The sequence below is a fragment of the Megalobrama amblycephala genome, linkage group LG4 (assembly GCF_018812025.1).
Source record: "Megalobrama amblycephala isolate DHTTF-2021 linkage group LG4, ASM1881202v1, whole genome shotgun sequence".
NCBI lineage: Eukaryota > Metazoa > Chordata > Actinopteri > Cypriniformes > Xenocyprididae > Megalobrama > Megalobrama amblycephala.
Window position 1 is genome coordinate 15,748,177 of NC_063047.1, and position 13,192 is coordinate 15,761,368.

The window sequence follows — 13,192 nt, forward strand, 5'->3', positions numbered from 1 at the left end:
AACAGTGGGCGACATGCATGTAAGCGAGTGAATACAGGAGAATTACGGCCAAGTCATTTCAAAGTGCCACAATTCCTGCTGCCAACAGGTGGCGCTTTGACCGAAACTGAATATTGCCATGTAGATGTCTTCAGGCCAGGACTATTATCAAACATGTGAAGTTTGGAGCAGATCGGACATTGTGTGCCTGAGTTACAATAACTTCCTGTTTAGTGTCGTTATTTGCACACATTAGCACTTAGCCAAGTGTTTCATGATTTAACCTGTTCCTAGTATGTTTGGTACTTCGTGGCATATCTAAATGTGTTTCTGGGAGTGAATTACAGTGTAAAGCATGCCATTTCCTGTTGCCAGCAGGTGGTGCTATAACTAACTGAATATTTGCATATAGATGTCTTTAGACCAGCACTGCATTCCATTTGGAAGGGCTCATCCCTATGCCCTAATCCCTTCAAAGGGTTTACCCTCCAGAGTGAGAGCTTCGAAGGGATGAAGGGTGTAGGGGTCAAAAAAAGTCTTCTTTTGGAATGTACTTCTGCGTCATCTTAACGAGACAATCAAGGAAGCGCCTTTGTCGCACAATTTGTACGCTGGTTAACCCCCCAAAAAACATGCATTTTGTTGAACTTTAGTTTATTTATTTACGTTAAATATAATCAGTCCCTCCAGGATTCCGCGATCTCAGAATTTACCGCAAAATCAAACAAACTCCGCAATTGGAGGGGCTTGCAATTTTTCTAAATTGCCGCATATTTTCAGCATATTTTTGGCCTAAACGCGTCGTGTGACGTCTTTACGACGTACATTCAGCCAAAGGAAAGCCCACTTCGAAGTAGACTACGTGTGTTGAACTTGAATCGATCGATAAACAACTGTTTGTGCCATTGCTTCGGCAATGCATCTGTCAGTCAGTCAACCACCACAACAATCCCACTTCCGCTGTAAGCGCACATCTCTCACACACACAAGCACACACACGAGCGTGCACGCTCTGAGGGCCTGTTTATGCCTGGTCACTTCATGCGTTTTCTCTGATAGGATAGCTATCTAATTTATAAAAACGATTGCATTTACACTTGGCCACATAAATGTGTCTCCACAAAATGGATATAAATCCGATCTTCAATTCCCGCGCTATCACCGAAAGCAACAAATATAAGCTGCATTTTATTGATCATCGGCTAATTTCAAAATCAAAGACTGCAATAGGAGAGAGCGTGGCCACAGCCCTGGTAAGATCATTTAGTCTCATTACTTAAGATGATTGTGTTTTGAGCGCCTGCGACTTACTTTCAGTTTGATTTGCAGCAGTTTGTGCGTTGTGTTGCTGAATAGATCTCAGCTGCTCTAAAGGTGCAGTCACACTGCACTTTTCATTCCACTGACTTCCATTCAACCGCATGCGAATGCGTCAGACCGGAAACGCAAGCTCATGCAAAAAAATTTTGCATTTCGCTGCATTCCAAAGTTCAAGTTTCATGAGTTCACACTTACAAATAAGTCAGATAAATTAATTGGTAAACATATTTGGTGTGCTGTCTGGGGAGAGGGCTCTGAGCTCGGTAATTAGCCAGAACACAGAGTATAACCCAGTAACCCAGTGAGTGTGAGGAGACGGGGTGGTGGAGGGATTCTTAAAACTGTCGAGGATCCTTAGGTGAGTTTGATTGTGATTATATATAGGCCTGTACTCATGCTGATTGGGTAGATATGTTGATTACAGATTGTTGACAGCTGGTTGAGATGACGTAATAATTGGGTAGCTTATTTGACTTGTTCCTCCCGAACTACATTAATAAGACATAATTTGGTGAACTCTGACCTGCGAATTCACATCACATGAAGACGTGCGACCAGTAGAAGATCGATTCGTCATGGCATGATCTCTTGGCTGAATTAAAAGAATGATATTTTTGCAGTAAAGTCGAGTAGGTTTTATATTTTTACATTTTGAATGTATTACTTTTTTTTAAGTTGTATTCATGTTGAATTCATGTTTATAAAAAAGACGCTGTAGACTGTGATGTCATATCACGACCGTTACAGCATCCAAAGAAATTTCACATGTTCAAAGCCTAGTGTAACCGCGGTCCTTTAAAATGGACAAGGAGCAAGACGAAACAAGTCAAGGAGATGCTAAATGAAAATGTATTCGATAATATTTCCAGTGTTACCCCACTAAAAACAGCAGGCAACTACTTTACCTTTCTGACACCGCTTGTGTACTAATTGTTTACATTCAAACTTTATAGTTATGTTCTTTTGCACTTTAATCTGTTTGAAACATTTGTTTGCTTTATACATTTTGTGTATTTTTCAAAAGTAAGCACTATTATATTTAAGGTTCTTCTTGTTGTTTTATAAAAAATACTAATCAACCCTGTAAATCTTGAAATAATATAATAGTCAGAAAATAATTATTTTTTAAACAGAACAGTTTTTTTTTAACCTTTAGACAAAATATAAAAGAAAAAGGTTTGCATGTGTTTTATGTTTTGTCATATACAGTATTTGATACACCAGGATTTTATGGCCCATGATATGGTTAAAGTATGGAGGGGGAAAACAGCTTAATTTTATTCAGAGGCCAAAAATGAGCAAAAATTGCATTTTGCTGCAGTTGTTATTTATAAAAATGTAAATCAATGAGATCTGTGTAACAGTACAGCAGACTACTTACATAAAATTCATATAAATATAATTTGTCACTCTATATCTCTTATAATATGTCTTGGTAAGAAGATATGCTTAGTTTTATGATGAAAGCTCTATAATTTTTATTGTGGGGGGCAAAACACAATGCAATGCAACAATGATGTTTGATAGATGAACAAATAAATGTTCCTGAAAGCCTGTTGTATCATATTTGATACATAAAATATACAAAATTGATTGATAAAATATACAAAACTTTCTGAATGACAACCATGCCCCATAGTTTCACAAAATCCTGTGGGAAACACTGCAATATAACATTTTATCATTTTTTTTTTGTTTGTTTGTTTGTTTTATTTGGTGTTACATATGAAATAAAATGTTGAAATTATATAAAATTAAATTTTTTAAGTTATTATCAGTGTTCTCATTTTAAAAATTACAGAGCCCAGTGGTTCTTGAGCTCAGAAAAGTAATAAAAATGTTAGAAGAATATTGACTCTGGTGTATTTTCACTAAAAAACTACACAAGAAATGCCGCAAATATTGCCGCAAATTTTGAGAAAATCCGAAGCAAAATCAGTCATTTTGGGCTGCAGAAATCAGAAAAAAAGTCCTGCGAAATCCTGGAGGGACTGTATAATGTATATTGTGTCTGTATTTGAAACATTTGAATGGACTGATAAAGGTAGCTGTTAAGTATTTTTGTTGAAGTACAATGTCATTTTGACCTTAATAATGTACCAAATCTAACTTGTATAAATATTACAGTAGTATAGAAAAATACTATACATACATTTATAGGTAAATCGAACTCTGAGCCTCCTGTATCCATTCTGTGACGCCAAACAACTTCCCTGTGCAAAGGATCATGGGGGCCCGAAGTATCCATCAGTTGTACCCTTCGAAATCCTTCATTCCGAAGGGCCCTTTGAAGTGGCCAGTTTTGAGCACTTCGGTTTGGAACGATCCTTCAATATGGCGGCCAGGATTGTTTTCACTCTGAAGTGCCCTTCGGAGGGCGATATATCCCGTTTGGAATGCACCGCAGGACTCTTATCACACATGCAAAGTTTGGGGCAGATCGGACATTGTATGCCTGATTTACAACAGCTTCCTCTTTCATGGCCAAACATCAGACTTTTTCAGGCCGCCATGGACATGCCCTTCAACGAAAACTCTAGATATTTGCAATGTAACATGGCTAAAGCCTTAAGATTAGACTGACCATATTTGATGTGGTTCTGTTTGAATCTCTATGAGGACTTAATCACAGTGTAAAACACGTCATTTCCTGTTGCCGGCAGGTGGCGCTATGACCAGTGCCCAAGGAAGTCGACCGGAAGTTGAAGTCGGCCGCGTGCCGCCATCTTGTAGCAGAACTTCACTTGCGTTAGCCATCCCATTGACTCCCATTCATTTTGGCGTCACTTTGACAGCAAATAACTTTACATCTGAGGCGTTTAAAGACTCAATTTGTCCATTATTTATTTCTAAAGATACACGACAATGTATAAAGGGCCCCATTACCTTCTATGTTACATTATGGCCCCGTAGAAACAGTTTTTGTAAAAATAGGCTAACGATTGCGTCATAACCACTCGACTCTCTGTCGCACAGTAGAGAAATTACCGTACAGACAGGAGGAGAAGCTCGCAGGCAATAGTATGCATTAACTTAATATGGCGTACTGGCGTTACATTTTAAAATACTATACAAAATAATTAATCAGAATAATTACTCCTGCTCACTCACGCCAAAGAACTCCCCGCTCAAGCTCGCCGTCTCTGCAAGATTAACGATGGCAGTTTGCACGCACAGCTACTAGAAGATTTACATCTGTCAGACAGGTTGCTGACGTCATCAAGCTTAGTTTGAGTCTGCGCGTCAGAAACGGAAGTGCTAAAAATCGCTAAAAATGGGCTTCACTTGTCTCAATTGAGTTCCAATGGGGTCGCTGTGTCCATTTCTTTTACTGTCTATGGCTATGACTGTAACTGAATATTGGCATGTAGATGTCTTCAGGCCAGGACTCTAATTGTAACAGACAAGCCTGTTACTAAGTCTTTTGTCTGCAGTTTTCTTCCTCACTGCTAGGGGTGCTATGGCACCTAATTGAGCTCCTTAAGTAAAGGTGAGGTTTTAGAGGAAGTTAGCAGAACAGCAGCAGTAGGAAGCGTGGCTTTACTGCATTTGTGCTATGTCCTGGTTGAGGAATGTTCCATTTCAAGCTCAACTTAAAGTAAGGATTTGTTTTCTTTCCTGCTATTTAAACTTGTCTGTTTGAGAGCTAAATATGGATTTAAAGCCCAGATGGATGTAAGCTTGTGGTTTTTGGCTTACTTATGGCTGTACCTGATGGGGAAAAGTCTGGAGCTTGAGAACTGTTATTGGTTGGAGCGAATTCATCGTCAATAATTGGATTACTCATCATCTAAGGGACATCTTCTACTTTGGACATTGTTTGATGAACTTTATACCCTCAGTTAAGACTCTCTCACACACACCACCATTTTCACATTATAGAACTGTGCAACCTATTGCCCAACGTCTGCAATGCACCTATACATTACATTGTTTAGAATAATGTGATTGATTGTCTTTTTCTTGTATTTTCTCTTTGTGTGGTGATTATTTTTGTTTTCATGGGTGTATAAAAGAATAGTTGATTCATTTGGTGAGCATCTTTTCCTTCTTAATCTGTTGTTAGGCAAACTGAATCCCCCTTAATTAAGTTGTGTAACTGGGTTCGTGTTAAAAAAACATTAGACGGTTATATAATAAAACGTGAAGTTTGAGGCAGATTGGACATTGTATACCCGAGTTACAACTTCCTGTTTCATGGCGAAACATCGAACTTTGTCAGGCCGCCACGGACACACCCTTCAGCGAAAACTCTAGACCTTTGTAATTTAACATCTCAAAGTCCTTTAGATTAGACTGACCAAATATGATGTTGATCTGATTAAAGCTCTAGGAGGAGTTCGTTAAAATACAATGTGTGGAAATGGCAAAAACTGAAAAATTTGCAGAGAAAATTTAAAATATCTCACTTCCTGTTGGGTTCACAGATTTTGCACCCAGAGGCTTTTTTTAGGTATTGGGCTGTTACATCTGTTTATCGAATTTCATACCTGTACGTGAAACGTAGCACGAAGGGCGCTTAATTTAAATTTTGTAGGTGGCACTATCGAGCCATTTTGCCACACCTAATTCTGAAACCCATATCAGACGTAAATTTTCACCACTTCTGAGGCGTGTGCAAAGTTTCATGAGTTTGAGCACGTTTAAGCCCTCAAAAATGTGATTCATTTCGGAGAAGAAGAATAATTGGCTGAGCAATTCCAATAGGGTGCTCACACCATCGGTGCTCGGGCCTTAATAAATGGAGCCAAATCATGGAACCTGCAAAGATGATTTTAATACCAGTGTCTGGTAAGATACGAGTCTAGATTTTTCTGCTCACTTATGGAAGTTTATTATAAACAGCCACTTTTAAAGACATATGCGTCATACGTAATCCTTGTAAAGAAAGCATGTGACCTTGTGTAACACCCATGTCTAGAAAACGCACACTCCCTCCTCTGTAAAAAAACACAGATGTTAGTCCTGTCTGAATGAGCACATGAAATCACAGATGTTGGACGATAAGATTTGTAACTCAATCGTTGTTTAACCCTTTCGCACATAAGTTTCAAATATTCTGTCTGACCCCCCAGCGTGAGTTTTTTAAGGCGACCGTTATTTAGAACGTATCACTTTATGGTTTCCATGGTGACGCGTCATTGCTTGTTACGTGACACACCGCAGCACTGTGAATGATGATCTGCTTTCATTTAATTTTTCTTTTTTTATTCAAAATATTCACAAATTTGTTAACTATAGCATGAAATATCTAATATTCCGATTGACAAATATGTGCAAGTGGATGTGTTTTGTTGTTTAAACAACTTTTATAACGATCGCGTTAGTTGAGCCATATGAGCGATGGGCGCCGCCATGTTAGTTTGCACCGCGCAGAGAATCGGATCTGTTGGATTTACAACCCGTGAATTTTTCCACTTCTCCCGAAATACATGAAAGTAAGTGTGCCGGTGAACTGGGCAAGAATAGAGTAAGCTTTTAAGTTACTTTCACAATGTGTATCTGATATGAATTAAACGTGTGGTCAAGTTATAATGGAAAGGGTTGTTATTTCCGCTTCTATAGACATCATTGTGTATTTTACAAACTCTAAATATATTGTTTTGTTAGTACTCATGTGTATTTAAATGTCTGAAACCTGAAATGAACATTATTTGGTTGAAAACACGGCATGTGATATCCATGGGTTTCATGTGACGTCACTGTATTCTATCGCCGCCATATTTGTGACCGGTCAGAGCTGCGCGCTTTGTTTAAGTCTATGGTGACAGCAGCTACAACTACCAGAGGAAGGCCAACGAAAAGCTCTCAGAAGGTTCACAACAAATTTACAATATGTCTGGGATATGTGGTGCTGTTAGCCGTTTCAACAGTCGTCAGAACTGCAAATTTATTTGATCCCAAAGGAGTTAGATCGGCAGAATTATTGGCTTCATTCAGAAAGGACCATACCACTGGCAGCCAAACAGCAATGCACAACATTAATAACTGCTGGGACTGTCATTTACATAACATTATAATTGTATACAATATTGTATTAAAATATTGTGAATTCTAGTTGCTGTGTTTCGGCGTGTTATTACAGGATGAACAAATTCACGACGCGAGCTGACTACATTACTAAGTTCAAATACATGCGTGCATGATTTTGTGCAAATATAAGTTGTAATTTTATGTCTATCTTGTATAAATATATATGAATTACCCTATATAGGATGTGTTCCGTTGAGTTAATTAACTTAAAGCGCTTCATTTTACGGATGTTCATTCAGCGCGTGCAGCTCAAATAATACTATCAAAATGAGATGATTTGAGAAAAAAATCTGTTATTGTTCGTGATCCTTATTAATAAAACCACGTGTTGCTGAATATAATACGAGAACAATATAAGAGCTAGTTATTAAAAATAATGCATCATTTTCTTTAAAAAAAAAATGAAAGTTTTAATATTACTGTAAACATTTTAATGACTTAATCATTGCTGTTTGAGCTGCGCACGCTGAAGCTGAAGAGAATAAAAACCTGTAAACAAAGTTAATTAACTCAACGGAACACATCCTATATAAAATAATCCAGATATTAATACAAAATAAAAATAATATTACAACTTATATTTGCACAAAATCATGCACGCATGTACTTGAACTAAGTAATGTAGTCAGCTCGTGTCGTTAATTTGTTCATCCTGTAATAACACGCCGAAACACAGCAACTAGAATTCACAATATTTTAATACAATATTGTATACAATTATAATGTTATGTAAATGACAGTCCCAGCAGTTATTAATGTTGTGCATTGCTGTTTGGCTGCCAGTGGTACGGTCCTTTCTGAATGAAGCCAATAATTCCGCCGATCTAACTCCTTTGGGATCAAATAAATTTGTAGTTCTGACGACTGTTGAAACGGCTAACAGCACCACATATCCCAGACATATTGTAAATTTGTTGTGAACCTTCTGAGAGTGTTTCATTGGCCTTCCTCTGGTAGTTGTAGCTGCTGTCACCATAGACTTAAACAGAGCGCACAGCTCTGACCGGTCACAAATATGGCGGCGGGCATAGCGGAAGTGACGTCTTTGAAACCCATGGATATGAAAAGCGCTGCGCTGAATTTGGCAGTTGATCACGTAATGCACTGAACGTTCTAATCACACCGGTGTGATCGTACGCTTCTGGGGCCAGCCAAGACTGATCACACCGGTGTGATCGTACGTGTTAAAGGGTTAAACAACTAGTCCTGTCTGAATGGTGAGTGTGACGTTATCATTTGCAGTTCAAAATTAGTACATCAGTATTTATCTTGTGTTTTTTATATTTTAATTAACCTAATTATCAAACTATTTATATAATTATGTTGTCAGTGGCCAACAAATGAACTGGTTTTATTAGCTGCTTCAGGTGTGTTTTATTAGGGTTGTAGCTAAACCAGGGGTAGGCAAGTTCGGTCCTAGAGAGCCGGACTTGCCGAACTTGCCTACCCCTGAGCTAAACTCTGAAGAACAGTGGGTCTCCAAGAAAAGGTTTAAAGAACTGATCAAGGTTGTAAAACAGACACTGACACACCCCCCCCCCCCCCCACACACACACACACACACAAAGAGATAGGGTGAGACCGAGGGAGTGTGAGAGGGGTAGGACAGACAGTGAGAGACAAAGTGAAATTCAGAAGATTTAACATTTTAAACAAAAATTAAAATCTAAACGGTGACAGAAAGAATAGTCTTTGATAATGACTAAATGCAAATGCAGTATGCGAATAAAATTATTAGTTATAATACAAATTATTGCACTTTAAAACTGCAGGATTTTATCTAACCTTGTTTAAAAATAACCCTATAATGCTATCTTTTGGTTATACTATAATATTTCATTTCTTGTCCTCAAACAGATCACTAATCTGCTTATTTTTTTAAGTTACACATACTACATTGATTACTACATTTGAGTTTCTTTCTCAATGTTAATATTATTTTATATAGAAATAAATGGTGTATAATTCAGAATATTGTTTAGTGTCATGAATTAATCTCAATATACAGAATTTTAAAGAAAACAAACATATTGTTCTGAAATGTAGTAAATTCATTTTACAGTTTTTCTCAGTCGCTTTGGTGCATTTCTCACATCACTATTTACATTTGCACAACAGTTATTTCAACCTCCACAACATTTAGTCATTTGTGCACATCATAGTAGTAGTTTCTCATTCCTTCGAACAAATTGCAAATGCTTTTGGACATGCATCAATTGCTTTCATACAACTCTCTGCTGTTTTATAACATTATCATTTGCTTATGTCATGTCAGTCAAAATTAACTATACTTGTGAATGCTGAATAGTCATTCCATATAAAACTAATAGTCCTCATTTCATTGCTTGAGTCATTACATACAAAAATGTTGAACTAGTTGTCAAAATCTGTCAAGCAAATTTTACACATTTTTTAAAAATCTTTTTTTCCTGAAAATGTCTCCTAAATTGAACAATTTCTCTTAAGTGAATCTCAACTTTCACTGATGAGAAGGGGTGTGTGAAGCATTAGTTGCAACCAATGATAAGCCACTTCTCTACAATCACTGTCAGAGGTGAATCCCATAAACCCCCATTTTACAAGCATATATGAACCAAGCAGGACATAGTGTGTACCATTTCTACAATACTGTGACACAGAAATGGAAGGTCAGCCTCATGGAAGAGGGGTAAGGGTGCGGGGAGGAAGGGGAAGGGGACAAAACGGGAAGAGGAAGAAGAGGCCAATAGGCAGATCCCTGATGAAATCAGGGCTACAATTGTGGATCATGTTGTCAATCACGGCCTCACAGTGGCTGAGGCTGGTCGAAGGGTACAGCCAAATGTTGGGAGAACCACTGTAAATTCAATTATTCAAACATTTCGTTGGGAGAACAGGTGTGTATAAATGGACAGTAATTCAGCACTAAACAATCTGCACTGCACTACTGTCATCGTGTCATACATGAAGCTTGCAGTGGGACAAGAACTTGTCACTGTACATTTTACATTTAGACGTATTGTAGTGTACAGTAGTGTTACAGTAAAGATTTGCCATATGTACTGCAATATTGTTTACAGTTGTGCACAGCTCTACCCAAAGGGAGTTTATGTTTGTTGCAAATAAGGGTGTATTTTTTCTTTTGCACAATGCTGTGAACAAATTAGAATTGCAAAGAGCATATGCAGTAAAAATGTGAAACATACATATTCAGTGTCTTGTACTCAGTTACCTCACTAAATAAAGTAATGTGTAACTTTACTGTATTTTTCAAATGTCTGTGCAAATAGTATATAGTGCTGTCTTGAGCATTTTCAGGTAGTGTTACCAAGATCTGACTTTTTTGCATTGGAAAACATTGACAGAGTAAACTTTCATAATGAAAACATGACAAAGCCATTTGACTATCTTGTTCATAAACAATGGTGTCAGGACTTTTCATCTTGATGACACTGACACTTTCATTGACATGAATACTTGCTTTTGAGGAATGACCTATCCATTTTGAGCAAGTGACACGCTTTTGCAGCTTATCAACTAGGTTTTGCAGTTTGTACTAATTGTTTTGAGAACTGCATTAACTGTTGTGCAAATGTAAATAGTGATGTGAGAAATGCACCAAAGCGACTGAGAAAAACTGTAAATTCATCCAGGTTCAATTACCAAACATACAATCTTAATTGAATTTAAATCAAACAATGATTTTACAAGATATGAGACACTTTCTGTTTCCCTTTTTTGTCCTTTTTTTTTAATCCCTTGCCATGGTAACGCCATTTGAGATATCCTATAATCATTCGCAATTTAGCATCTTCAGTGTCTTTGTTTTATGTTGACTGACTTTGGTGGCGACTGCATGAAGCCCCTTCGAGGAGTACATAAACTTAGAGCCTGATTAAAAAAAAAAAAAAAAAAAATCAACATTCAAACCAAAATACTTTCTGCTGGTTGGAGCTAATGACTATAAATGAGAAAGTTGTCCGGCTCGATGAGAACAATATATGTACTAGGGCTGGGCGATATATCGCATGCAATTGTCACGCGCATTTCGTCAGTAAAGCCGGTTCCCTGATTACCGCTAAATCGCCATCACCTGCTTTTAAATGGAGCGGCATTTAATAGACAGAGCCGTAGATCACTGATAAGCTATGCAATATCGCGTTCATTATCGCAGTTATAACACACTTCCTGTTTACCTTTTTTCGCCATAAATGTGTTGCCTCGCCATGGGCAAACTGTTTGAGATGATCTGATTAATCGCCAAGGAGGAGTATATCAAATTCCAGAGCATGCGTTTTTCAAACAAAATAATCTCATCTCATCTCATTATAGACACCGGAGAAGCAGATCAAAAAGCAATTCCAAGATACCTGTGGTGCAAAACAAGCAGTACAAAGCTCTGAGGAACCATCAGAGGTCTCCCCTAAGAGTGACCACAAAGCCATCCTGAAGTCGCTGAAGGAGGAGCAGACCCGCAAGCTCGCACAGCTGGCAGAACAATATGAGCAAAGCATTAATCAGATGATGACCTCTCATTCGGTAAGGTACACAAGCACCAGAGGAAAGTGACCCTTTAGTAGTCAAACCATAAAATTTGTCCTTAGAATGTCCTTAGATTGTTAGAATGTGGGGTGAGTTTGTAGTTTAGGTTATAAACTTGAATTTTAACATACACTGTCAAAAAAGGTGTAGGATTTACCTACTTGCTAGCAAATTTCACAAATAATTAACGTCATGTAACACATTGAATTAAATTCAACATTTTGAAGTAGAAAGACTGAAATAGAATTTTCTTATGTACTCCAATAATCTTTACAACTTTGAAATTTACAGTGTAAAGTAGCCTACTCACTGAGTGTATCTGTGGTGTAATTTTTTTCACATTGCCTCTTTGGAATTTAAGAGAACCTGTTAAAGGGTCATGAAACCCCCCTGTTTTACCCTGGTCATTCACACCTCTGAGTTTCAAAAAGTCTGTGAAAATGGGTGTGTAAAGCTCTGGAAAAGTGGGAGTGTAGAGGGGGGGAAGAGGGGAGAGAACAACCAATGAAGTACAGACATAGAACACACTCATTATACAGAATAATGAATATTAATATATGAGCACGGAGAGAATGACAACAAACTCCCAAGCACAAGGGAGAAATGCGAAAGAATATTTAATAGGGCTAATAATAGCTACTTTGATTACATTTACGAGCACTGCAGTCTCAAAATCAGTCTTTTAGAATAATTGTGTCGTCGCGTTCAGATGGTGTAGTGGTGTAGTTTTTTTTGTAGTGAGTATGCTGTGATTTTTCCCTCCCAGCCTCATACTCACCCGACCCCATAAACACCACCACACTCACTAATGCATATAGTATGCATCTGATCTAGGCTACATGTAATTGAGAGCATTCTGAAAGACTGCTTATGTATGTGTTATCAACACGTCAATTTATTATAACCAACAAAAGACTTTAAAATCCAGTGACATTTACAGCTGAAGAGACTGGACTGATTTTCTACTGTTTAGTGTCAATCCCTATGAAGGTAATTCAGTAGCAAAACTCGAGAGTTTGCTGATTTGAATGTGAGAACATGTCGTATTAATATTTGTATTTGTAAATTGAAATTTACACTCACAGCCCTAATGTGAAAAGCTGAATGTTTCGATTTGCACACACAGACAACAATCAAAACACCCGTGTTACGAAGTTGTAGTTGCAGATTAATAGTTACAAATGTGTAAAATGGCATTCACATAAACAAAATGACAGACACAAATGTGTGAGAAATATTTACTTTTACACTTTACTTCAGTTTTGCTGTACAGCTTCAAGTCGGCGCTTACAACCTCTCAGATCTGGCAGTACAAGTTCAATTCCTGGCGCTTTGACTT

At 37.7% G+C, this 13,192-nt stretch overlaps 1 protein-coding gene across 3 annotated transcripts in view; it reads left to right on the forward strand.

Annotated features, from left to right (window-relative positions):
* Nucleotides 1-13,192, forward strand: part of LOC125266838 (serine/threonine-protein kinase TAO3-like) — a 34,905-nt gene that overhangs the window by 11,355 nt on the left and 10,358 nt on the right. Inside the window, exons 1-2 of one of the 3 annotated variants that reach the window (XM_048187914.1) lie at nucleotides 4,712-4,897; nucleotides 11,644-11,850. In XM_048187914.1, coding sequence (XP_048043871.1) covers nucleotides 4,856-4,897; nucleotides 11,644-11,850 — 249 coding nt within the window. In that variant the 5' untranslated portion in view covers nucleotides 4,712-4,855. Of the gene's footprint in view, nucleotides 1-4,711; nucleotides 4,898-6,680; nucleotides 6,738-11,643; nucleotides 12,253-13,192 lie in introns of those variants that run through there. The other 2 variants (XM_048187915.1, XR_007184564.1) reach the window with 2 other exon arrangements.